General features: G+C 46.7%; 1 protein-coding gene across 4 annotated transcripts in view; it reads right to left on the bottom strand.

The window, feature by feature from the left end:
• The window catches only part of ROR1 (ROR family WNT receptor 1), a 161,768-nt gene that overhangs the window by 7,359 nt on the left and 126,492 nt on the right, over nt 1–27,917 (bottom strand). For 3 of the 4 annotated variants that reach the window (XM_086753917.1, XM_086753919.1, XM_086753918.1), the window contains exons 5-7: nt 5,989–6,116; nt 4,654–4,971; nt 3,554–3,799 (exon numbers count right to left, since the gene is read on the bottom strand). In XM_086753917.1, the coding sequence (XP_086610043.1) occupies nt 3,554–3,799; nt 4,654–4,971; nt 5,989–6,116 (692 nt within the window). The remainder of the gene's footprint in view (nt 1–3,553; nt 3,800–4,653; nt 4,972–5,988; nt 6,117–27,917) is intronic. The other variant, XM_086753920.1, reaches the window with a different exon arrangement.

Below are 27,917 nucleotides of genomic sequence, written 5' to 3'. Positions count from 1 at the left end.
GCATCTCCTAGCAGTGACCAAAGCATCTGTGTGGCCACCCAGGGCACTGGATCAAACAATCTGCAACTGCGCGGATAAAAAAGAAGGATCTGAAGAGGCTGGGAAGCCGGTTTATTTAACACAGTGCGGATGCTAGCTGTAATATTTGCTCCCTCTGCACACAGCTTTCTCAACAGCTAGGGAGTGACCGATTAATTTTAGAAAGGTGAAACCCTCTTCTCCCAGTGCCCAGCAAGGCACAGCCGGGGCATCAGACCTTCGCCTCCCTCCAGCCGGCCCTGGTTTCACAGGGCACGTTGCTTAGAGGGAAGGCGTGGTGGGAGAGGAGAGAGAGCCTTCGGGAAGGAGCTCACGTCCTCGCATTCACGCAGCACCCACTGGCATTGACAAGGACAAACCTCCCAGCCGGCCTGCTCTGAGCATGGGGACGCCGAAGCCTGCTTTGCTCTGGTACGTCCTAGGAGCATTCCTAAAGTTCAGGGTGTGATTACACACAGATTAACACACTAAGGACGGGGCACCCCGGGAACTCTGAGGATCACCTTGAGCTGCAGGACCAGTGGCCATAGCCTGGTTGTGTCTGAGGGAGATGGTGAATGTCCGTGGCAGCAGCAGGCTTAGCAGATTCTGGCAGGACAGGGAGTGTTTTGTTATTCCTACTGGGTCATTTCAGTTTGTTTGTCTTTTTTTTTTTCCAGGCTGGATTTGTAGAAGTGCTTGGCAGCCCACACAGATATCTTTTATGCATTTAATTAAACACGAACTTGATCTGAAGCTTGGGTTTGACTCAAATTGTGACAGAGGCAAAGTTCAAATGGTTCTGGACGTCACTTTGCATAACCCCTCTCCTCTTACAGGCTCACGCTGTCCTTCTGCTCCCCCCACGCTCCTCTTTGACTACTCTTTTTAGATTAAGCTGTGCCATCTGTTTTTTAATTGAGAGGAGAGGTAGTCCAAATATTTCTACGGCCTTTGGGGAACAAGAGAGACTAAAGCACTGTCCCCGTTAGGGTCTCCCTGTGCCCAGCAGCAGGGCAGTGTGTGCTCTTGCCCTGTCACAGCCCGGACCCACTGTTGGGTTCCTTCATGAGCTGCTGCCGTCCAGCATGGACACGCAATCAGCGCTGTTCCCCTCTCCTTCAAAACCTTCTTCTGTTTGTCTTTGCTAAGCCTCATGCTCGAATTCCTCCATGTTTCACATCTTCCTACATTAAGGTTGACAAACTTTTATGAAACGGATCTATTGCGGCTTGCGAGACCACTGAAAGATACAGTTGAAGAAAGAAAAAGAAAGCATCAGCACGAGGCAGACGGAGACCCGGGCACTAGTTCATCACCTGAGCTATTCCAGTCAAAGGGAATTATTATTCTTATTAAGTAGCAGCCCCTGCTGTGAAGCCTCATTAGGTTAATAGGTTTCTTGGGAGCCACTCTAATTAAATCCATTTCCCATCTAGGCATGTCCTGGTGAGGCAGAATGCACAATACTTATTAAAATGTGCCTGAAATGGCTCTTTCAGCCAGTGCAAAACCAGCAGAATGCAAGTCCCACGTGGTATTTTGGTTTTAATATGCAGATTAGCACTTAACAATTAAATTACTGCTCACCTGACAGAGCTCTATTTGTCTGTATTTAGAAGAATAATGCCATAAACCCAGCTGAAAGTGAGTACCATTTAAGGCAGTGGTGAGAGGTAATTAAAACCCTTGTCAGGAATTCTTCAAGCCAGCCAGTCTCTCATTTATTATCTAGTAAAACGTTCAAATCAGAGACTTTTGCATCACGTCCAAAAGCGTCCTCCTTTCAGCTATTTCAGATCAAAAGCCTGAGCCAGCCCTGGGATCGCAGAGCCCATCTAGAGGGGGCCTGGCAAGCAGCTCCCCATCAACTCTTAATTACCCAATTATCCCGAAGTTGCGGCAAACACAAAATGCACATGGCTGAGAGGTCGTATCATACAGCGACAGTGCAGTGGACACAGAAAGCTCAACAGCATCGCTGGCGGTGGGCATACAGAGACACCTGAGCTTGGTCAGAGCGAGCTGCCCAAACCTCCTGGGCTACACCTCCTCACCCGGACCAGCCCAGGCGCCTGCGCCCGCAGCCGTGCAGCTCCCGGGGTGGAGAGCCAAGAGCCGACAGCACGCTAACGGGAGTCCTGCTGACTGCTACTGAGATCCAGATTTTTTTACTGAAAGGCTGAAAAATATCTTCAGAACAATTTAGAATCATAGAATCACAGAAAGGTTTGGGTGGGAGGGGACTTCCAAAGCCCACTCAGTCCAACCCCCCTGCCATGAGCAGGGACATCTCCAACCAGATCAGGTTGCTCAGAGCCCCGTCCAGCCTGCCCTTGGATTCATATAGATTGAACGGTCTATCACTGTGCCTAATTAACAAGAAAAATAACTGAAGTTAAATGCACTGAAATAACAGCAAAAGAGATACAGGACTGTAAAAAGCGTATGCGAGTGTTAGAGAGGGTTTGAGATGCACATGACACAGCCAGACTGTCTGCCTTTCCCCTGATCTGCTCTTTCAGAAGAACATAATTTAGATCCCATTTTGGCATCGATTCCCATCTTTCCATTAATTGAAAAAGACTTTGGAGCAGGCTCAGAACATGTCTCACTGCAGGAATGTTCATAGCCATAACCAGAAATAATTTAATTTGGTTCTGGCTATCGAACAGTAACATCAAAAGGTATCTCCTTTCCAAGGGGAAAGGCGATGTTACGGTGACAACATGTAGGCAACATAATATTTTGTGTGAAACTTTGTACAATGAATTTCCAGAACATTTCTGGGTTCATTTCTGGCATTTTCATGCAAATAGCTGTATTTTTTTCTTGGCACGCTATCAATATCGTTATTTCTAAATGCAGATAAAACAATTAGGAACCATTTGTTCAGGTCTAAAATCCACCTACCCCAGACTCAGAAAAGCAAAATAAAATGAGAGCGGAATCTCCATTTTTATTCATTTTGCAAAACCAGAATGCAGTCAGGGCAGTTCTGTAAACACAAACCTAAAACAGAGCCAAGAGGATCTGGCAAGGCCATCTCTATTTTTTAAACAAGGCCTGAGCTCTGTTAAGTGAGATTTGCATTTATTGAAACAGCTCTTAATAAACCAAGTGAAATGGAGAACCTTTTCCAACCACTCTGTGGATCAGCATCAACAGTGCAGCTTCTGTGATCCAATTTAACTTGGAATAAGGAGCTGTAGTGATCGTAACAACAACCCGGAAAGCCTGGGACACTCGGGCTGGTAACGCGCTGCTGCTTCACCAACTTCAGGCGAGGGCTCAGCTATTCCCTAGCGAAACACTTTCACGCCACCACTTTGTCAGCTGCAGGGTCTCCTCGGGGCGGGGATGCTGTGGCTTTAGCTAAAAAACCTGTAGTTACCCTTTCCTACAGCTCTCTTTTTAGGGATTCAAAAAAGACAGAGCTCCGCCAAGCTCCTATTTTGCAGGACGGCTGTATGGACGTGACAAAACGGTTCCTCATTTTGTTCCAAAATAAAACGTAAAAAAGGTGAGTAATTACCACATGCCGGGACATCGCAAAGCTCGGACTTAAAGTTCTCATCTAAGGTGAAGCACCACGGGGCATCCTTCTGGTTCCCCGGGTTGCGGCAGTAGGAGTGGCCCCCGTTGAGCTCGGGGTACCTGATGGCGGTGAAGGTGTGGGTGTGGGGGTACTGCGAGTTCCACGGCTGGCATTGCCGCCCCGACCTGGTCACGCTCACCGTCCCCCGGTAATCTACTCCTGTGCTGTTGTAGCATTTGTGATCTGGAAAAAAAAAAAAAAAAAAATCCAAAGCAATAGTTGGTGGCGGCAAGGGAGACGGCTGCAGCACCCCAGGGCGGTGAGCCGGCCGGAGCGTGCGCTGCCGGCATCCCCCAGCCTCAGCGCAGCGCTGCTGGCCCGGGGCCGGGAAACCCAGTTTGGGAGCACGGGCTCCCAATTTGCTGCGGCTGTAAGGCAGGGCCTGCTTTGCATTCACATTCCTGGGAGGATTTAAAGCTTATGCTTCTGTAATGAAAACAGCTTATGCCAAGCGTTTTTAATATAAGATACACAAAAGAAGTAAAAACTACAGCGGGAACCTGAATTGCAGCCATTATTTTCATACGAAGGTGGAGAATTTGTGGGAGCCACATTTTATGTTTGCCTATTCAGATGTAGAAGGGTTGTGAACAGACTGCAGCCCGACCTGATCAAAGAGTGAGCTCAGCTGATGCCTAAAATTAGGCTGCATTAGGCAGGAACAGCCACGGACCCGGCCCCTACACGTGTTCCTCCTGACACGTTCCTCCCGCGGCCTCGCTGGAGCACATCGGGCTGCTTGGGGAGGACAGGGAGGCTGAAGCTACCCATGTTCCTCAGTGTTCAAACACTTACACTGGCACTGGTTTCTACTTCATATGAATTAGAAAAGATCCAAAATCAATAAATAGCATTTAGTATGAGTCCATAGGCAGCTAAAAAATAATAAAAAAAAAGTAGCTCTGAATTTCTACCCACTCTGGAGCATGGCATCTGTGAGACTGCAAAGCCCAGCGCAAGCTCCAGCGCTGATGCACGAGCCCCTAGAGCCAACCTTTTCACAGGGCTGATTTTTCGCACAGACGGTTTTCACTTACTTTTATTTATGGGATCTGCCATTGGAATCCCAATCCGGATGCAATTGACGGCTTCGGGGCTATCTGGCTGGGGGAGATCTTCACAGTTGGGCAGCTTTAACCTCATCAGAATCATGGGATTAGATCTTGCAAAAATATACTCTGTCTGACACAGGACGTTTTCCAGAATTTCGCACTCGTCACGGCACAGGTCTCGCGGCTTGGGAGCTGATGAGGTCTCGTCGCAGTAGGGGAAGGCGTAATGGCACAGCGAAGGAATGGCAAACTGGGAGCATTTATCCGACAAATGGCTGGAAGTGCCAATCATGGTGAAGGCAGCTGTAAAATATACAAAAGGATTTTACTTAACCCGGTGGGAATTTCATTCCTGTGCTCTCGCCTTCCCAGTATAACCCTCACTTCCCATTGCGACTATTATTTTCAGATGTTCAGGTGCCAAACGGGCCTTCCAGAAATACAGAGCGCTAATTACATTAAAAGTTATTAACGACGCTGATTTCGCTGACAGAGAAAATACATCTGGTTTTCAGCACAGGATTAATGTTAAGTACACTACCAAAACCCCAAACCTAATTATACTTTTTTTTTTCCCCCAAATAATTTGTAAGGCTTTGCAAAGTTATTTAGTATTCGGATGCCTTTTAGCCAATAGATAAAAACCCATGTCCCTGAAGGCTCGGGAGAACACTCGAGGGGGAAGAGAAATTTGGAATATTCTGACAGCAAGAGAAATTCTGAATAGAGACAAGATGATCATCTGGTAGGATCTGCCCGAAGTTAATGTCTATAAAAAACCAGGGAAGTATCATGGTATTTATGAGGCCTCAGCTTGAATTCAGCACCCTCATCAGCACAGCATCTCCCACAAAAACAATGAAAAACCATTCTTTACTAAATCTAAAGGGAAAATATGACCCGCTGAATTATTTACACATATATCATCTTAGGCTGGAAGAGGAAGAGCCTCTTCCACCTAATAATCAACTAAGTCTGCTCTCCCTTCACTTGGGAAACAGCAGCACAAGGTAGCCTGGCTTTGAGACTCCCCCAGAAGCTGGGAATACACAACCCCTTCTCCTGGGAAATTATTTTTGAGTTTCCTTTGAGGGGGCTGGATGAGCAGAGACGCGGAGGCTGCTCAGATCGTCACTCTTCAGACAACTCCCCCCACTGCCAATGCACACGGCAGGGGTCCCGGGCGAGCGTTGTGGTGCAAAGCTCACAGCAGGAGAGGATAAAGGGGAAATAAAAACAGTATTGCAGTTTATAAAACTCTAGGAGCTTTTTGGGAAAAGAGAGCTTCTTGGGAAAGAGGCAAGCGCATCTTTTACCCACCTGTAATCTGATTTTCTATTTCACCTTGCATATGCAGAGACTCCATGTAAATGGTTCGATTCCCAATGAATCGCGCGCAAGCAATGCCCCTGTAGGGCTGGCAGAACCCGTCCTCTTCATACTCGTCACTGAAATCGAGCAGAAACACAAAGGGGTGAACCACTTCACACGCGACCTTGCGACAAAACGTCACTCCAGGGAGCTGCCACTCGCATCACCAGCGGCCGAAGCGGGGGGCTCACTGCGTTTGTCTCGCACGCCGCGATTCGTTCCGGGTGACGCTCGCCCAGCGCGGGACCCGCATCCCGCCCGCCCCTCCGTGAAGAGCCTGCGATAAGGGATTATACGGTGTTTAGGTGAGGCGGGGGCACGGCACAGGCTTTGCGCCCTGGATGGTTTTAACCTTGCAGGATTCCCACACCGCTGCAGGTGGTTTTCAGTATCTCACAAACAACCCCCAAGTGAATATAAGGATTATATCCTGTTATTCAACAATATATTGAATATTATATTCAATAATATATTGAATATTTATTGTTTAAAAAAACTTTACCAGCTGCCTGGTAAAAATAATTAGTGGCATTTCAGGTTAGACAGATTTCTCATCAATGTTGTAGGCAATAAATGCTTTTTGCACGAGAGGGAAGGCTGTATTCAGGAATATACCCAGCCTTAATTAGAAGAGAAAACATAAACAGCCTGGAAAAAAAAAGATTTATGTTTATTTAAAGCAGCCAACATGCTGTTTGGTATTTTTAAACCAAACTTGTACTTGATATTGATAAACATAGCAGGGAGAGTCATGCCAGCAGAAACAGAATTTAAAGCGTATCCAGAAAATCCAACCGCTCCCAGCCCTGATACCCTTGAACGGGACACGTTTCTTCCATCTCCCCTGAGCGTGGTAACAGTTATTGCTAAAACAGAACCAAGGCTAAGACAGGAGTTAAAGAGACAGATTTCTTTCATTAGGTGCTTTGTTTTATGCAATATAGGAGACATTTAATACATAAATCCAGATGTGAAATTATTTGCCAATATTCTTCAAACAAAGCAAAGAAAGGAAATTACCAAACCTCCGAGGACCAGAGCAGTCACCGCTTATTTGGAGCAGATAATCACCAGCCAGGCGCTGGCACACCACGGATAGCGTTAGGGATGTTCTGAGGAGGGGTCTGCACACACGATCGCCGAAACACCCACCCAACGGCATGAATGAGCCCTTTTACTTTCTCACGTTGAGAATCCGGTTAGAGATATTTGTTCTGAAAAGGCAGACGCCTCAGCTCTGCTGAGGACTTGGCAAAGGGAGGCGTCTGATGAAAACTCGCTAATAATTCCTTTGCTATCCATGCCTGTCCCCACCCAGGACAGCTACTACATGCCTCTCAAATTAGGAAGAACGACATTGGAATATCCACGAACACAGCTGGGTAGGCAACATGTTACTTTCTTTGTAGGCTTTTTTTTTTTTCCAGGCTTCATCCTCCCCGAGATGCCGAAAGCCTAACCGTGGAATCAGCCAATGCCGTTAATAGGGAAAAATCAGAGCTTTTTAATCAACTCTGCCATTAAGTTTAACAAAAGCCACTTTCATCCCCTCCTGAAGACCTTGGCTGTGAGAGCTTGGAAATGCAAATGATATTTAGCCTCTTTGAAGTCACCCTTCCATTGTGTGCACGGCTTAGAGCAAGCGGCCAGCCCGCAGCCCGGCTTCCCAGCGCCCTGTCACAGCGGCCAGGGCCAGCTAATGGGATTAGCGGGAAGAAGCGCTAGGATGGCCTTCCAGGACACCCCAAAAATCCCCCGGCACTCCTCAGCTACCAGCTCCAGAGGATTCACGCAGCGTTGTTTTCCAGTTCCCAGAGAGAAGCTAGACACCATGAATCAACCGCGGTAATTTCTGACTGCGAAGACGAGGGGGTGGGGAAGAGCGACGGTAGAGATGGAAACCTCCTTCCACAGGCATCTCACATCAATCGAGGAATCAACAGGAAGGGGTCCAGGCTTCACTGGACGACGGTCCCATGATGTTCCCGAGCACACTGAAAACTGGATTGCGAAAGCGCAACCTCTGAACTGCCAATTAAACTCTTCATCAATTAGAGTGACAGTAGGCTGTGATGCCTTGGGTAATGGGCAGTACCCAGCCAACGCAGACGCTCTGATATAGACATACAACCACATCCATGTGCGTCTGCACGGAGCCAGCACTGGCAAAAATATTTTTACTCTGTTGGTTCTTGAAGAGAAGACAAAACAGCTGAAAACTGAGCCAAAAAACCACAATAGCTACTGCAGGCTCTGGAGGGCAACTCCCCATCTCCTAATGAATAAATTCTCCAATATAATATAATTCATTATTCATTATAATTTATTATGGAATTTAACTCGGGGAATACACTTAACCGCAACGGTTCTAGAAGGCAATCAAGCATTGCAATTTAAGCACACAACTAGACGGAGAAGATAAAACCAGGAGAAATGCCATTGAGATGTCAACAAAGCCAACTCACCTCACTCTGAGGTTCGCTTCGGAACAAAAGGAGATTTAACTGCTGTAGCCGCACGCAGCAAGGATTTCAGAGAGCAGGGACACCAGTTCACCTGGACGGAAATGCCCCGAGGAGGAGGATTTTGGAGATAATTGCAGAAGGTGAATATTAGAGCAAAGAGGAGATCCTGGATCCCACCACCCCTGCCCCCGGGGCTGCATGCCAGCCTTGAATTCACAAAGAGGAGATGAGTAGCTCAGATGGAGCAGGCGCTACTTCAAACCAGTTTGGAAATCAGCTCCATAATGGGGCAGCAGAAGGACAAATCAAATGAGAGCAACAGGAGCATCAGAGTATGACAGAAGGACCCCCGGACACGAGAGGACATGGTCCCCGGTCTCCGCTCCCAGAGCTGCTCTGCCGGGGCATGGTGATAGAGAAGGGAAGTACCGGGCCCTGAGGTCCATCTGTTGCTCCTGGCAACTATCAGGAGCTCAAAATAGCAGCTCCCACAAGAGGAGTCCTGATCGCAGACTGGCAACGCGTCATTGTGGTGGAGTTATCGGCAGATGCTCGTCAGTGAACAAGTGGCCACATCTCACTCCCTGGCTCCGTTTCTGTACCACCCTCCACCAGCTGTTCAGGGTCACATGAAAGCCCCTCTTGCCTCTGCACCTCTTCATGACGTCTCTCCCCCTCCCGCACTCCTGCAGCCCTCTTTTACGAGAAGGCTCAGGATGGACGTGTTTACCTAGGGCCACCCTGGGAGTTCCTTCGGTCCTTGAGGGGCAACTGAAGCTGTACGCAGTGATACCCAGGGCAGCCCTGCAGACAACGCTGCTGCCAATGCGGCTGCAGCTCCGCCGGACGGACACCCCTGAGCCGATGCTCCGCGCGATACCGTGTTTTGTGGGGGCGGCTGCTGGCTCTAGGGCCATTTCCTGCCGAAGGGATTGCTGCTGAGGCTGAGCACCCTCTGCTCTCCAGAGGTTTCATCCAAAACCAGAGCCGCAGCCTACAGCGGAGACAGCAAAAGGATGAGTCCCTTTGGCTCAAATGGGATGTAAATGAGGCCTGATTCAGCAATTAATGCGTTAAAATGCAGGGACAAGCTTAAATCTTAATGAAATGGAAGTTAATCTAAGCCCCAGGCGTTGCTGACTGGGGATGGACTTAATCACTTGGGCAAACTCTCCGCCGAACTGGAGGCAGTCAGCAGGTGAAACCAGGGACGCCAACCTGCAGGAGCAACCCTCCTGCTTCTTCTGCTGCCTGCAGCCCGCAAAGCCCTGGCGACCATTCGGTGATGACTACACAAGAAAAAGGAAAGTACTGGATTTAATGACAGACAGATGATACAGCGCTGTAGCATTTTAAGATTATTTCTTTTCAGATTCGGTTTCCACTCTGTTTTGGTCTTTAAATATTTCTGGCATTGATGTTTGTCTTGGAGCTTGCCCATTGCTCTTCGATCCCGCTGCAGTTCCCCCGGTGACAACACTTCTGGCTTCGTGTAATAACAATACCAGGGATTAAATTTACACTCAGGTGTCTTCAAGTATCCGATTCCACAACGTTCACAAAAGGCTGAGTAAGAGCTCTGAAGGGTGTCCACACCAAGTCATTACCATCATCTGACCTAACCTAGAGCCGCATCGCCACAGGATGCACTGGGTCTTCACACAGCCCAGTCTTGACCACTATCTGTCTTTCTATGGATTATGGAAGCTGCCTGAAAGATCAGCACCGTCTTAAGGTATTGCATCTGTCTCTGGGTACATCTGTGTAAGTGCCTGTACGAGTAAAAGGACCCTGCTCTTCACATGGAGTTTAAGATGGCAAAGGTCTCAACAAGGGTCACCTACAAAAAAACAACTGACAGAGAATTCACTGTCCCCACTTGGGCTTGTTATCCTCTCCTTAATTTTCTTTTCTTTTGTGCCAGCAATATTTACATCTGTCAACTCTGGGTCACCAGCAGCTTTTCACATACTAAACCGGCAACAAAATAATAAACCAAGCCTAAACCGCAGAATGGCCGGTGCAAGTTCATGCTTCTCCTTCCCTTGGCTTCTCATGCAGACCCTCCCAACGGCTCTCTCGGGGTTACCTTCTCTTCTGCCTGGGATATTCTCCTTCACCCCACCTGGCTTCGGCATTTGACGTTCGAAGAGGTGCTTGTGGCTCCACGTGCAAAGGTCTTACGGGGAATGAAAAAGCACATTCAGAAAAAGCAGAGCGCTTTGAGACCGGAACACCATCCACCGCTGGGTCTGGTACCGCTGGGGCACTGCTGCATCGCTGCGGTGTCGGAACGCAGGGGTGCTTCGTATACAGGACAGAGGTGCTGCTCCCCGCAAAGGTTACCCTGTTACTGGTGACTGCTGCTCCTCGCACGCCACAAACTCCCTGGCCCTTCACTAGCGGAACGCGGTATCAGCTACAGGAGCAGGACTGAGCACGGCAGGCGCTCCCGGACGGCGAATCATTAACAGAGACTTCCCAGAGGATTGGTTCTTACAGGAGAGACCGTAGTGCATAAAAACGCGCAAGGAAAGGAAGGGAGCACCAAAATCCCTGACTTTGCACTGGGATCCCAGAGGAGGCAGTTACACGGGCCGTATCAGGAGAGATCTCCATCTCACCTGCTCATGGCATGACGGCTCCGGTGAATCGAAAGGCTGATCGGCAGCCTGAAACCGGGGAGTATTTCTAATTGCCTCTGACTTGCTGACTTGAAAGAGCAGCAGCTTTTTAGGCACCCCCGTGCAAAGCAGGCAGAGCAGCTCGCAGCAGCGGAACGGCAAAAACGATCGGTTCGCAATTTGTTTCTTATCGGTTCGTGCTAAACCTGGAGGGGCTGCACAGCATCCACCCATCCAAACGCGGCTCCGTGCTCTGGTTTGTGTGCACAAACCACTTCCGCAGGATTCTCCATCCAAGTCCGCTTCATATACACTGCCTTTTCTTTGCCAGGCTTTTTCTAAATTACCAGAAATTGCCCAAATCAAAACAACGCTCCCAGCAAATGTCAACAGCAGGTCCAGGAACTCAGTTTAGCAAAAGCTTTGCAACCAGGCTTTAACACGAGTTCACTCTGAAGTATTTAACAAATTAATAGAAAAATGGAACCTTCTGAGACCATGTTGTATTTATTTTTACAATATCCAATGTATTAAAAATACATATTCCAAAGTTGGTGTAATTGTGTGGTCATTTCTACCACGCTCCACCCATTTCTTTCTTTCTTTTTTTTTTTCCCTTTTTTTTTCTTTCGCTTTAAGAAGGATTTGCATGAGTACTTAAGAAAGAATCATAAACACAGGACTAATTTTGATACCTTGAGCAAAAACGGGGAAAGGAGAGAGGTAGGACAAAGGAAGACAAAGCCCCAATGTTTTGAGTGCCCCAAGACCAGAGGTAGGAGCACCGCTCTCCCTTCCACCAGCCCGCTACGATATATATACTGGTGCTTAGGTCTTTTGTTAGCGGGTTACTGGGATCACTGGATTACCATTCTTTTGGTGACCAAATCTCTAACGGGCAGCAATGTAAACAGTGGAGTGGACACAGAGACAGTGAGGATTAACAAAAGCAGAGGGGGAAAGGACACCACAACACTCAGTGACACTGGAAGACGGCCGCGTAAAGCTGGCGTGGGATTATGGTGTGTGGGCGAAACCAGACTGATTTATGAATATTAACTGATTTGAAGAGCAAAAGCAAATAAATGCTGTGTCATCTCCGAGATCTAGCAAGAGGAGATGGAGTAGCTCTGGCTCTGGGTGAAGACTGTCCAGACATTTTTTTTCAGTTACAAATTGAAAGGCATTTTGTCCTGCTTAAAAAAAAAACCAAAGTTCTACCATAGCACTAAACTAGTCAGAGCTGTTTATCTAAATAATTTATATCCAGCAGCAGAGTACTGATGGGAAAACGCAGCCAACGTTGCCTAGTTCAGACAACCAAGCGCTTTACAAACCCTTCACGGGTTCAGCTCCCAGCGTGGGCGAATCGTCCGGCACAGCCCCAGATCCGCGTGGCACCCAGGGAGACGCTTGGGCCCTCAAAAACGCTCCGCCGAAAGGGTCCGGCTTAATGCTTGGATCATGCACTTACACATCTGCAACCAAAAACCGGGGTTCCACAGCGCGGTGCTTTAGGGGAGCGGAGTTCACGATGAATGCTGATAGGCGACAGCACGGCGAGAAGACGCGTGCTCTAGAAAACTCTGCAGTTAATTAAAAGGAGTATCACTAAATTATTTTTATTATTACATATATCCAGTACACCCTCTGTGCATGCATTAATGCCGAATAAATTATTTGGACGTTGTTAAATAAATTGTATTTTGTTCCGTACTCATGTTCCAGTTTCATGGAGAATAAAGTGAAAGGAGTTTTCACTTGGCAGATATCCCTTAAAGCAAACAGATGAATAATACTCTGTCAGACTTTCCGAAGAGCAAAACCCAGTTGCTTGCGCCTCGCTCTGAAAGCGGGAACACGCTGGCTCTGTTTCACAACAATATTTCAGAAATGTGAGGGCTGCATTTCACTTCGCAAAAAGAAGAGAATTGCCCAGCCTTGCACGTCACCGAGTAATTTAAGGAAAAGTTCTGTGTAATACAAGCTATTGCTGTTTTGACACCCTTTTAAAGTCGCAGGGCAGCTAGGGTTTCAGTGGTTCGCTAGAAAAGCATAGGCATAAAATAAAAAATTAATAATGCTGTCCTTTGACACCATTAAATTTACAGAGTCCCACAGCACACTGATACAGCTGGATCCTAAAAAAAATAATAATAAAATTCAATAAGCAAATACGATCTGCCTAAGTAACTGCTTACTTAGTCCTTATCTCGCATTCCAGACGGATAACTGGTTTAACACGGTGCCTGCGATCCGGAGACAGATAAAGCAGCCAAAATTAACCAGAGTTTGGGATGCTGGTTCGCACAGCTCAGCACGTGGGACGGCATCGAGCGGGCCAGGCCGGCGCTGAGGCCACATTATGGCCATTATCCTCTAAAACCAGGACAGACAAAATTCCCTGCCCCCCCCAAAATCTTACAATTACCCAAACACGTCGGCGGGAGCGTTTCTCAGGGCTGCAGAGCGTTGCGCTCCCCTCCTCCAGTCACTTCTGGCGAGAGGGTTTCGGCGCTGAAAGGAGGCAGGTTTGCGCGGAGACGGAAACATCACTGGTGAGAGCTGACATGTGTTTTCTACTAACCTCATCTGGGCAGCGCAGCAGCATCCACAGCTCGGGAAGCTTAATAAAATACATCTCTCACGCAATTAATCCCTTGGCAAGGATACACTGAGGCAATGGCTGCGTGTTTTTCTTTGTCATCATAAGAAAGTTTTACGGCACCTCTATCAAAATGACTCATTTCAGGGAAGCAAAGCTGCCTAGAAAAGCTCAGTAACGGTGGCCATGAATTTGATCTAAATATTGATCAAAAAATAAATCAATTAGCTGGGATGTCAGCCTCTGAGAATCACTCTTTTTCTCCTCTAACAACCCCTTCCCTATCAGAACTCCTCCTGCAAAGGCGACGGGCATTCCTGCAAGCGAGGGGCAAGCCGGCCGCGCTTGCTCCGCAGCTGCAGCTGGTTAGGGAACAACCCTGGTAACAGCACTTGGATCTTTCCTGGCAGATTTCTTACATCATTATTCAAGATGAACTGCAAATCATGTGCTCATAGTTATGGAAATGGCAGGAAATTTTTTGCGCTGATGTTTTTTTTTGACAAAGCTATTTTAAGGTTATGTTTGGAAGGTCGGTTGGTCCAAGTTTCTAGATGCAGGGGGAAAAAATGTAAAATGTTTTTGAAGAGCAGTCAAGCAGGATAAGATTACAAGCGCTAAACGTTGCCTCTTCTATCAAACCTTTGTACTGCACAGAAAAGCACACTCCCTCCTCCCGGATTCCCGCTCGGAGCTGCAATGATCTCACACACACGTTCCTTATCCGCCTCTCATCAGGCATTAACCTTTAGATAAGGAGTTTTTGAAGGGACGATCATCAGCTTCACCCCATAAATCAGCTGCAGCCACCCTGCCCTGAGTGATCCCAGACTCCCCCTCTGCCCCGCCGGGGCTCCGGCCCTGGGTCTGATGGTCCTCGGAAGCAGACGCACAGGACCGGACCACATCACATCCGCAACCCTCTCCTACACAGTGAGAGAGCAACCGCTCCAGCACTGTGCTGGGAAGCTGGACACAAAATAAGAGAGAGGAATAGGGAAGAGACGTCCTCTGTCTAAATGCCTTGGTCTCACCCCTCAGATTTCCATCCCAAACCCTAATACTGGGACTTTTTTGAAGACATGTTTTACGAGCAGCCTCAAAGCGTCCTACAGCCCAACCGTCCCATCTCCATCAGCCCAACCACCACAGCTCGGTGCAGCTTTATTTGTACAAGTGATCTCAAGCCATCAGATCCAACGGATCTCCTTAATCACCCACCTCATTGCTTTCATACACACAAAAAGTATTGCAGTGACCTATTCAACCGGGAAGCCGATATTCCCCGGAGATCGTTCTCCCTCCGTAGCGTTGCCATGTGGGAGAACCACGACAGGTTTGCTCGGCGCTGCGTGAGGCCAGCTCCTTTGGACGCAGAAACGGGAAAACAACGCACCTCTGGGGTCTGCCTGGATGACACACACAGGACTACTGACAGGTCGTATCACAAAGTACGTACTTAGACTGTGTTCAGCCTCTGGTCAGACAAAAATCCCCAATACGAAGGAATTTATTGCTTATTTAGTTACATGAAGTTAAGGAGGTTGTTTAGCAATTAAGCAACAAAATAAGTTGCAGGTGACACTGTGAGTCTCCTCCACAAATTTGATTTTTCCCCCCCTCAGAATATACAGAAAAGTGCACCTCTGTGATATATTAAAAAAAGAAACCTGAAATATAAGAGAAATACAGTCAGGGTTGAGCCACCTTTCAAATAGCTGATCTGGCCATGAAGGGCTTTATCCCCAAATACTTCACTGCCTCTTTACAAGGAGAACGGGGCCTCGGAGCAAGAGTTCACGCAAGCAACACCGCGTGAGAAGGTCCCCTCGCACCAAATGTGCCGCATAACCAGGCTTTAAAGCACCAGGAGCTGGGTCCTCCAAGGAGCACTGGCTGGAGAAGGCAGCAGGGACAAGGCTGCTTTGAACCCCTGTGATTAGAAGAGCGTGAGAATAACAACAAGGTTTCAAGTAACACCTTTCTGTTTGCCTTACATTAGATCTCTGTTGTCAGCCGTCCTTTTTTGAAGGCAAAATTAACATTTTAAATTTCCCAGTTAGCACTGCTAATGGGAAACCGCTTACTCATTGCTGAAAGTGCTCAGGTGCTGAGCAACAGAGACTTTGGTTGCTGCTGTACCGATACACACCGACCCCTGCACCAGGACAGTCGAGTCTGCTGGAATACACAGCAAATAATACACATTCGTAACTGGGAACGTCAAAACTGAAAAGATTTAATTTAAAGAAAAAAACAATTTTTTACAGTGTTAACATACAGACTATTTAAATAAGATGGGCAACTATCTTCATTTTAAAGCTATTTTTCCATCCTATGCATTTTTTTCTCTCTCTCCTACGAAAGGACACCCAACCTTCCCATTCTCCAGAAAAGCGTCTTAAAGACTCTTTTATTCCCTGATAAAACCATTGCAGCTTGTTCTTTGCCTGGGAGGGCAATATCCCTTCCTGGGCCTCAGGACACTGCAAACACAGCTTTGAACTATTCCTAACCAACACAAAAACTCGTAAGAGCCAATATTGAGGGCCACAAAATGAGTTTCAGAACTTCTGCAGCCCATTTTTATCTCTCACTAACTCTTTCCTGCTTTCCCTTCTTTTCTGAAGTCACAGCTTTATTCCTGCTCCTCCCTCCCCTCTCCTTCCTTCTAACATTTAATTTGTCTTGTGTGACTCAAATAGGTCTTTCTTCTGGTGACCTAATATTTTAACCTTAAGCATGATGAAAAACAGACTTCACAAATCTGACACTTGAACTAAAAGTGAAACACATGCCTCAGCACAAGTTAATTAAAAATAATACGTATAACGTTAGCTTGCTTAAACTATTATTTGACCAAAAGTTTGCACCCATCAGTATCTACTGTAGTCCATGACTGCTACAAAAAATAACAGTAACCTCCACAAGCTCAAACTCTCTGCAAAAATCAGCTATATTCCTCCTCCTTTTACTTAACAAAAGTTTTCAGAGACTACGCCGAAGCTCTACCGAAGCGATGCTGGAGCAGACAGCATGCGCGCCGGCCGGCCGAACGCAGGGGCACGGGTACCCACCTCGGCACGCCGGGACCCAATGGGAGCCTCGTACCTGCTCAGCACGTTGCGTTGCTGTTAGATGCCTCAATATTAAGTCAGATACCAATAATTAGTCGGAGATAACTAATTTCAGGCGTGTAGCCTTGTTCCTCTCAACGTGGTAACTCTCACCCTGAAACGTGTAACTGACTCCCTTTGGTGCAACGGGGGAGATGTCCTACGAAGGACAGTGGATGGAGAGCGACTACACGGAAAAAGATTATTTGAAATTCCACATTTCTTTATTAAATCTAGTGGAAAACGTATTTTTCTAAATGGCCTTCCTAGGAATTATGTCAAGGTGGGTATCCAGCGTTTTTCGCTGCTGACGAGCAGTCTGGGCTTGCTGGCTTTACGAGCGTAATAGTCATGCTTTGGCTGGGGGGAGCTGCTAAGTCCAGAACCGTTCTAAGCAGTTAGTCTTACCGAAATAGTTGGTCAAATTTAACAACTGTGAAAACATCTAAAGTTCACATAACTCGAGGGTCTATCATAAATCCTGCTCCTGACAGACAGGCATAAATAGAGGCTCCTCCGCTGGGAATAGCCAGTCTGCCGTAACGGTATCATGGGTTACGCTGAGCGGAGAATGTCTGGTGAAAAAGATAACTTCCGAGATAAGAAACTCGTTCTTAAGATAACAAACATGAGTGAAAATATGCTTCAGTGAAAATTAAGATCTGTCCATCCGTTCCCTAACGGTAACGGGATCGGGCACGGAGAAGGTGTTTGTTTTCTGTAAAAGCGCTGTGTAGGCCGCAGAGAGCGGCGGGAAGCAGCCACACTCCAGTCACCAGGCTGGCGACCACAAGATTCATATTTTGGTTAGCCCTGAGAAGGATGGCTAGCCCTACACTCTGAAAATCCTGATTTGAAGGAAGAATTGTGTAAAAACGGCAGCTTTCTACTCAGAATGGGTCAGATCCCTTACAAAACATTTGTTTCTTACAAAAAAAGGCAGTCACTGCCTTTTCTTCCTGCTACCCCGCAACACGCCTGCCTGCCTACTTGCTGGCAGCAGCATTAAACGAATTGTTAAGTAAATTCTGACCTATTTTTAACTTCTTATTGTGGGAAAAAAAAAGATGGAAACATCTAAGTTTGCAAGGCCAACCAACTGGACGCACTACGAGCTTAAAGTGTTCATCTGAGCAAGAAAAGCCCAGCTTGTTAGCAGTAAGGTGTTCGTAGAAAACACGCAAGATAATGCCAATTTGCAGCTCAGTTACAGCCAATAATTGGTATTCAAGGTGAAAAAACCACTTTCCTCCCCCATAACCAGCACCACGGTTTTTATGATTCAGGTGGCAGAAGGAGGACAAGCTACGTATTTTCTTGAATTTGTCCAAGTTTGCAGGATAGGCAATTTATTGGTACTTATTATGCTAACTTGCCCCTGTGAATGGATCACAAATTTCTAAGACATTTGACGCAGGATGACTCGGGTACTCCGACGCGCACCCGTAACACCCAGCCGCCCCGTTTCCCAGTAAGAAAGTGCAGCCGTATCTGCCAGACCTCCTACCTGTCACAGCACGGTGCAGTGGGCTGAGCTGGGTGACACCAAAATTTCAGCTGTAATTCTGAAATTAATTGGTATTGATAAGGTTATCTGCATGTTATGTATTATATTAATGCATTCCTTCACTGGCAAAATATTATTTAAGATAACAGAACTGTTTGTAGAACCTTGTTTTCATAAAGTCTGTCCTGGCATACTTCTGCAGTTGTACTTTATCAAATCAAAAAGCTGGTTTTTATCCTTGAGTAGGTGAAATGCTGGTTTGTATGAATACTAACTCTTATCGCGGTCTGGTAATATAAAACACGTATTTTACAACTGCATAAAGTATTAAATGAAGATTAAGCCGAACATCATTTTAAAAGGCCACGCATACCATCCACGCAGCAAAGCGATTTACACACAGTGCGTGTGAGACGAGAATCCAAGGAAACACAGGTATTTATATACCATTATATACCACCGCTCCTTTCGCTGGAACTACAGCTTGCCAGACCACGATTGCCTATTTTCTCTCACAAAGACACCTTATATGCCAAGGATGGGGCAACATTCCTGTGTTACTCACGCTGAGGAAAAACAGGGAGCAGCGCTACAGAACCCTGTGGAGCTGCTCTGGGTTCATCCCCGTGCAGCTCAGATCAGACTCTGAAACGGTCGCAGCTTCTTGCACCAACTACTGCCCCAAACACAGCTCCCAGCGCAGAGCAAACATGCTCCACTTCATTCCTTCACATTTATCGTTGCTAGAATAATGTTTTCTCCCATCGCCTTTTGTTCCTTTCACATCTGCAGAAGACAGCACACTCACAGAAGGTCAGATCCTCATCCGGTACTTGTGCCTAGGCCCACACGCATCCGCTGAGGGGAAAAACTGACACCACCAAATTTTAAATAAATGCTAAAATTTACCGTGAGACGCTAAAATCACACAAGGAGACTTCTGAAACCAGCATAGCTGCAAGCAGTAAAGAAAAGGCTTTTACTAGGCTTTTAAGTTCATGATTAAGAGATTCTGCTATAATTAATATTTGTTCCTTGCAAGATGGAAATGGTGGAACCATCAACACTAACGAAGAGAAAATGCATTTATTTATTTATTTATCCTATAAATACGGCAAAATCAATTCTAGTCCAAAAGTAACTAAAGAAGACATTAGATAGCGCCTACTAAATCCAGATCTTTTAAATACGGGCAGGTCAAGACAGCTTGCACCCAAGAATTGTAAAAGACAACATCTCCATCACCTCTTCATGGCTGTTGGCTTAACCACCTGCCTGGCAGCCCCGGCACTGCCGGTGCTCACACACGTCACAGAAAGACCCAAGTGACTCCACAACTGCCAGCCTCACGCCGTCCAAGACAAAACAGCGGCATGGCTGAAGCGAAGCCCAAACGACAGAGGATTGGAGGCGGTAACAGAGCTGGTGGCCATTCCCGGGAGCTTAGGGAAAGGAGACCTCTCAGATGCTCTTTGGTGAAGCTAAGAGTTGGGTTGTAAAGATAACAATGTTTGTATATTTAGAATCCTACAAAGACATTTGACTCGACACATCACAAGCATGTTCAGAAGTTAAAGACAGATAAAATCTACATGACACTTCTTTTTTTTTTTTTTTTTCCCAAGGATGTGCTCCAGTTAATTCAAACCCACTGGCTTTGGAACATAAGATACCTGGGAGAAGTACTACGGCCTGTGCAGTCCCCAGGATGGTTAGACCGAGGACTGCAATGGTCTCTTCTCACCTCTAAAACCTCCAAAGCTCTACACTAGCTGTGAACCTTGAAAGGGGATCAGCTTGCTAAGTGTTCTCGGTGCTAATCGCCCGGCAGAACTGTGGCAAAAGAATGTGCCCATTCATCTTGAGCAAAATCAGGACTGAGAGAAAATTTATTTATTTAAAGTAAATTTACTGACACAAGAAATTTGCCTGGACAACTATGGCAGGGTAACGTTTGTGATTAATTTTTGCTTAACACGGATCTTTGTTGGCTCAGGCATCAATAACAGCATCCAACTCACAACGGCTGAGATGATAACTGCTTTCTGTCCCCACCAAGGTAACCACACACATATTTTCCTGTTAACAAGATCAATAAACTTGACACATTCTGCAATCGATGATTAACTCCTTTTACAGTATTTGAAGTTGCCCAGGGTTACTGCTTTGAACGACCATCATGCGTGTTTTTAATTATCAGGATAAATAATGTAACACCTTATAATCTTTTTCCTCGCACTTAATGATTTTGTGATGAAGTAACACAAATTGCGATTGAGTAGGTAACTACCTGCAGGCGGGCTGCGCAACGATGCCATCTTTACAGGAAAAAAGATTTTACACTGTAGTGCAGCAGTGAAAGCACCGTGGGTCAATACAGATTTATTCCCATTTTTGATGTTTTTACTAGACTGAATAAACACTTGCCCCAGGACTGAAACCACTGGTTCTCTTAAACGCTGCGGAAGCCCAGGGTCAGCTCTTAAGTTGAGCTCGGCGTGACTGACACGTCCTTGCAACAAGGGTGAGGATTGTTCCCTCCAGCTTCACGGGGGCTTTCACAGCCCCTTCATCACAGGGTTTCGCTCACAGCACTCCTGACGCTGGCTGATTACGGCGTGGCTGCCGATGGCATTGGGTGGCCCATTGGATGGGTCTTCAGAAGAGAGACCCGTTTGAGCGTGGGGACACCTGGACCGTGCCTGTACTCATCCTGTCCTGGGAGCGGAGGAGCTTGCTCCCAGCGGCACACCGGGCCAGCCCAGGGGAGGCAGGACACTATTTGAGGTGGAAGGAGAAACATCCCATAATCACCGACCCATTTATGAACCCAGAAGATCTCAAGATTCGTGGTTAAGGAAGGAAAATTTGCAGCTGCCCAGGCAGCAGTTTTGAGGAACAAGCAGCAGTCCAGCACACGGCTCTGGGTCCCAGTCCTGGGATGTCTCATGAGGGAAAAAGGAAAGGCTCAGCGCTGAGTCCATCGAAGGGGGAGGAGAAGCATAAAGTGCCCATGGGAAGAGGGGCAGGAAGAAGGGGGCCATATTTGGACACAGACAACTATTCATGTGGGTGAAAGAGAGCCTAGGACAGGAAACACATCCATCGCAGAGGCCACAGACACTGCCTCTCCCCCTTCCAGTACCCATGCTTTGTTTGTAATACTGTAATTATTATTATTGCTAAATTAGCTCTCTTGAATAATTCCTACCACAACCAACCAGAGCCTTCACGACCCTAATATTTCAAATGCTTCATCTTAACTGACTTTTCAGCTTGCTGGTAGCGAGGCTGGCAGCTAGCAGCAAAAACAAAAACCTGCTTGAAGTTTTGCCCAGAGCTGAGCCATCACGTGCCATTCCGGCCTGCCGAACCTCCGACAGACCCCTCATTGCTCCTCCTTTGCTTGGTTCCCCATCAGCACAAACTGGAAATAGCAGAAGATGATTAGTTCAAGGAATATCAACAACAGCTGGGCACTAAAGTAAAAGAAGAACAAAATGAGAAAGAGATGGAGATTTGCCCACTGAGATTTCACTACCTGGTTATGCGGGATATTGTATGACAACCACCGTGGAGATGACCTCAAGCATTAACCGGTTTCTGAAATGTTTGACTGTTTCTTTATTTCACCCCTTACACCTGACCAACTCCCATGGCTGTGCAAACTGCCAGAAGCCCAGGAGAGTGCTGTAAGGACATCCAGCCACCAGAAGTTGCAGGTTTTTCAGTAAAACAAGACTTCTAAACACACTTGCTCCGTATGAGAGAAGTTCAATTTTCTCCTTCAGAAAAATCACAATAAAGATGACTGATTCACAATTTCATTTGTCAGTTTTCTGACTTAGTTACATTTAACTCATTCCATGACACCTAGAAATGATTTTCTACCATAAGAACATCACACAGGTTGTGCAATTATTTCCCTTCCTTCCTCCTACATCTAAGGACCTTCACACCCATCTCCCCAGAAGTAACACCAGTACACATTGGGCAACAATGCTAAGGAGGCGCAGGCAGACAAGAGAAACTCAAGTTACGTGTTCTCCTGCAACGCCGAAGTCTTAGGTTGACTGTCTTATCCCATCACTGGCTGACGGGGAAGGAAATTAAGGTTTCCAGTCTTTTTGCTTTTCATTGTGGGGACCTGGGAAGGAGGAGGCTCTTGCACCCATTGAAGAAGGCTCTGTGTTGCAAATATATATAAATAAACCAGACCAATAGTCTCTGCTAGAAACTTTGAGATACCACATTGTCTGAGCACAACACAAATCAACTCTAATCGCATGCGAATCAGAGACGCTCAGAACCACAGTTTTTTATCTCTCCTCTTTGAGGACAAGCCATACATTCAGGGCAAGACCCTTCCAGAATAAAGCAGCACAGAGACAGACCCTGTTTAGCCACGACTGTAACCTGACACGGTCCAGGAAGGGTGAAATTAATTGTTACCGTCATATTGTCAGATCTTGCCTCACAGCCTTCGGGCTCAAAGGAATCCTTGTAAGTCATTAAATTGCCCTTAGGATTCAAGCTGAATGAGATTTTTTTTTTTGATGAAAATTGTCTTTGAGAGAAAACATCATCTTCTGAAAACTGGAACGTTTCACAAAAACACAGTGGTTTGGACAAAACAGCCGCTGCAATCTTTTAGCAGCTCCAGAAGGAGTTGTTGGCTTGGCCTCAAAATAGTTGTTACCTGGAATGACCAGACAAAATATGGGCAACGCAGGTTTTGGCTCTGCTCTGAAGCACAGCCAGCATCCTCCTCCCCTCGAGCGGGTGCATGCTGGGCTGGGGGCCACGCAACACCTGTTTTCTGAGAAAAACGTGTAATGGTCCCAGACTCATTTCACCATGGAATGAAACCAAATATTGAAGCCTCAATATTTTTCACCAAATCCAATACTTTTTTCCAAGCAGTCTTAGCTGCAGTCTTAACACGGAGCTCAGTAGCACGGCTCCTCTCTCCTGGGGACTGAACTCCTACCCAGACAACTTCTGCCAGGGCGCTCAGTGGGAAAAGGCCTCCGTGCGACATGAGGGATATTGAACGTTAATAGGAACAATACTGGGCAGGTCTGACTGTTCGGTTTAACTCACAAGACTCAGTTTAGTATCAGACAGACACAGATTGCCAGCTGTGTGTAATGATCTTTTTTTTTTTTCAAAATTTAAAGGATATCTCCACAAACACAATACCCTGAAGGCTGCAGGAGATGCTTGAGATGCTCAGGGTAAGTAACGCAATTTTGCAGCCTCTCCTGACTTTTTTTTCTCCTTTCTGTTGCCAAACAGAAGAAACTCAAAAATGATCCTCACTTTGCTCCTTTCTAAATAAATCAGGAAAATCCCCACGCAGTCTGTAACTCAGGGACAAATGACATAGCTACAGGATTTCTTTACGTGTTTGTATCAACACTGACCAACGAGATCACCAACTGGAGAAAGGAAAATCCACCCTCTACCCACGCTTTATGTACCAGCCCTCCGCCCGGGTTCCTGCCTGGGATCTGAAATGTTCCTAGATCCACAGTGTTTAAAAAATGACAAGAAGGTACCTGAGCCCAGTTTGTAACGACAGCGTAAATTCACCTTTCAGCGTTACCCTCAGCCTCTATCAAACGCGGCCAAACAAGCTCAGTGCAGCAGGACTAACGCAGTGAGGCTAAATTATCACACTAAAAAGCCGCTAAATGTAGAAAGGCACAAGACCTGATCCAGTATTTCCAAAATCCTGAAAGCTGGGCACTTCCTAAGCAAGTAAAAGCATTTTCCTATTTTCATCTTCATCTGGTGGGTGCAGCAGGATGCTGCGCGAAGCCGCCTGCACAGACCTGTGCTTGAAAAAGATGTGGTGAGCAGGCAACAGTGCCACTCCGAAGTGGACAAGTTGGCTTCAGGACAAGGGGAACAAAATGCTGCGGTCAAGGTTTCAACTCCCCCAGCGTCCTGGGGTCTTGGTACAACTCCTGTGTGCAATGCCTGGGATTACCGACTACGTAACTGGGTCGTACTAAAGCCTCGTAGAAATGAAAGTCCAAATACTCTTCAAATACTGACCGTGGCATTCCACACAGACCATTTCTATCCCGAACATTTATTTGCATATGTAGTTGCTATGGGTGACCCTGCAAAGAATGAAAACAAATCCAGTGCTTAACAGCACATTGTCTTCTCCTGGGTGTAACAAAAAGGCATTAGGGAACGCCGGCTCCCCATGTCCAAGTCATAATGTACGTTACTCCCTCCTCCCTCCTGACTTAAAAAAATATTGACATCAGTGTAATTAATTTGCTTTCAGATAATAGAACTACGTCTCCATAGTGTGTCATAGCTTTCCTTCGTGCCGCATGAAGGCAGAAGGGCTTTCTGTTTGCACTACAGGCAGATAAGGGGGGAACGCTTCAGCTCAAATCGGTAAAAATATTTATCAGATAGCCTTTCACAAGTGAAAAACACTTTCTAAGGCCAATCTTTCTCCAAACTACAGGCCAGTTTCTTTTCTGTAGACTTACCGCAGCACAACAAAATACCATTTAACCCACTTCATCAGCAAGAGCTGGGCTAAGAGCTCTGTGGCAAAGAACTCGGATTTTTGCAGCATTGCTCACACAAAAGCCAGCGGACGCTGCACGGCCGCAGCAGACAGGAACAACGATCCAGTGGCACTGGTTTTGGCCTGTGCCTCCAGTGACGGAGCCCAATTCTCTGTTTCCTGACAGGGTACAGATGCCATAGCGTGGGCCAGCCACTCCGGGGTGTCCAACCCAGACAAGGCGACCAGGGTGACTTTAGCCGCATCTGAAGTAGCACAAACAGCCGCAGCGAAGGCAACTGAAACACAGCTTTAACCTCACTCCAGCTCAGTTTCCTATATGTGGTGTGGGAGGTATGAGGAGGTAAAGAGGCAAAGGATCCTGGGATTCTCAGATAATGTGTATATTTAGCTGCGTAAGTACCATGAGGTAGATAAAAAGCAATCAAATCCTGTCTATAACCAATCCATTTACTACAAGACACAAACACAGCTTCCTAAATTCTGTACTACACTTACCCAGGGGTTTCAATTTATTTTTGCTTGTTCAGGAAAGTCCAAGAGCATGCCCCCTCCTAAACTGTACACCCCGGGGCCTCAGCAGTCACCTCACTGCCTGCGATGCAGGAACGTCACAAAGAAAGCTGCAGCACAGTAATCAGAACAAGGGAGAAGGTGAGATGGTGGCACAGCAGATAAGCGTGCACCAGATCAAAGCCTCAGTGAAAAAGAAAAGCCCAACGCTCCCTTGAAACATTTAATTTCCACGACTGGCATGCTCACAGCAGATAATCTGACTCTCAGACCCTGGCACAACTAAGGGAGTATTATTTCCACTTGAATGAAGTAATGCAACAGAACATAACATGGTTTCTGTCAGCATCAGCCACTCAGACTTCATCTTCACACTGCGTGATTTTTTTGCACAGATCTATTTATATTGGCCTCCGCGCAGAATATCCCACTTCACGCTCGCGTCTCAGATCCTACCTGCTGCACGCACAGGCCATTGCATCACCACGCAGCAGGGCTAGGAAAGATCCCGCGCCAAAACTCCGCGGACCGGCCTTCAGTCCTCAGTCAAGATTTCCACCACGCCTAAGCAACACAGAGGTAGCTTCTACCACAGGAACAAAACGCGTTACAGGACTGGAAATCAATACACCTCCTTCACCGAGATCCTGGGGCCGAGTCTGCTGCTGTAGCGTGGGCGCAGGAGCCCCGGGGTGCCGGGTGCCGCGGGCAGGCAGCGGGCAGCAGCAGGGAGGTCCGTCTCAGGATGCTGCTGGAGTGTCTCTCCAGTGAACTTACTCTTTCCTCTTTATCAGCATTTTTTTCTCCTAGGAAATTTAGTTTCTACGGCCAAGAGGGGAAAGTCTCTCTGTTACGCTTTGATATCCGCAATCAAATACACAGTTGGCCAGCTCTCACCTGGATGCTCGCCAGTGGGTTATGTGTTTTCTCACTGAAGGAACCATGCTGACATCCACTGTAAAAAAGATCTGTTTTACTAAAAAATCAAAACAAAAAAATCTCTTAATCACTGAAAAAGGATGGGAGATTCTGGTGGGGTTTGTGGTTTCACAAGCCTTGCAAGCTATTTCTGGGAATCACAAACCCCATTTGACTTTATGAATCAAATGCACCTTAAAATTACAGCCATCTCTTCTCCTCCTCTCCTCTCCTCATTCCCAGCGGTTAAAAAAAGAACAAAACAATACCACATTGAGGTTATATAAATAGAAAAGGCTCTGTTAAGAATAAAAGGACTGTTCAAGAGCAATACTGGCACAGGGACTGTATATGCCTTACTCAGGAGGTGCCAGTCCACGGCACACGCATCCCGCCTGATTTACACTCCCGCCACCGTCGCTCTGCCGCACAGTAACCACTGCACACCCAAGAGCTCTTTTTCAGACTGGACCCTGTAAAAAGGCATTTTTCTTTTCTTTCCCACTACAGCTCTCATGGCAGTCCTCAAACAGTGCAAGTGTTCTCCACCTCCTCTGATTCCAGTGCTCAGGATTTCTCCTGGAACGGGTGAAGTTCAGGGCAAGCACAGGGTCATCGCTCCAGGTTGTGGAAACAATACAGAATGAGTGAAAAAGGACAATAATGATAATGGAAAAGACTAGGCACACAACCATTTTCCAGGGCAAAGTATCTCTGTTGTTATATTAAATTCTCTCATCTCTGGGAATCTGCTGTGCTCTGACCTCAGCCCTTCCTGATTTCGATCTCTGTAGCAACTGGAGAGACCTGAGGTTAAGATACAGACTTCTATGTCCTTAAAGGACCAAACTGTGCCACGGATGACGGATAAAAAGTGAGTTTCAGAGTGATGTGAAGCATGTAAACTTCAGAAATAATGTTAAAGTTATGGTCTTTCAGGCAATTTTTAGAGGCAATGGCTACAGCGGTGCATATATATGTGTGGACAATATATATACACACAGAAATATGCAATGCACATGTATACACCGACACATGAGTTACCTAGCAAAGTGCTCATTTTGATCTTCCTCAAATTATTCAAATCAATTCCATTTGAGTTTGCATTCATACATTCCATGGAAAAAAGGAATAGGGCTAAATTAGCTGACGGTGGCCTTTGACACCAAGAGCCAGCAGGACCCGATGTATCTGCCAGAAGAGCCCCCCCAAACTCCTGCCTGTTGTGGAGGTGCCCTTGACACCATCCTCTTCACGGAAACTATTCCAGCAGTCCGTGAGCCGGAGCCAGTGCAGCCGCCCAGCTCCGTGGCACGCATCCGGACTGCGGGACAGAGGCGTTGGCACTCTCCTCACAGCTTGCTGAGCTGCTTGTAGCTGGCGTTGTATCTCTAGCACCTTCCGGCAAAACAGAAGATAAAATAATGATTTATTTATAAAGCAGGAACATGTTTGTTTGCGTTTTTTTTTTTTAAACCAAAGAAGCTTCTTCAAGCTACGTGAGTGACCCAGAGCATGCTAATGGAATGTGACTCCACGGCCTGGCAGATAAGAGTTTAGAGCTGCCCCTT

This window comes from Chlamydotis macqueenii, chromosome 8, assembly GCF_036417535.1.
Source record: "Chlamydotis macqueenii isolate bChlMac1 chromosome 8, bChlMac1.mat, whole genome shotgun sequence".
In the NCBI taxonomy this organism is placed as follows: Eukaryota; Metazoa; Chordata; class Aves; order Otidiformes; family Otididae; genus Chlamydotis; species Chlamydotis macqueenii.
The sequence above is the reverse complement of the archived record's forward strand: the minus strand, read 5'-3'. Positions and strand labels throughout refer to the sequence as shown.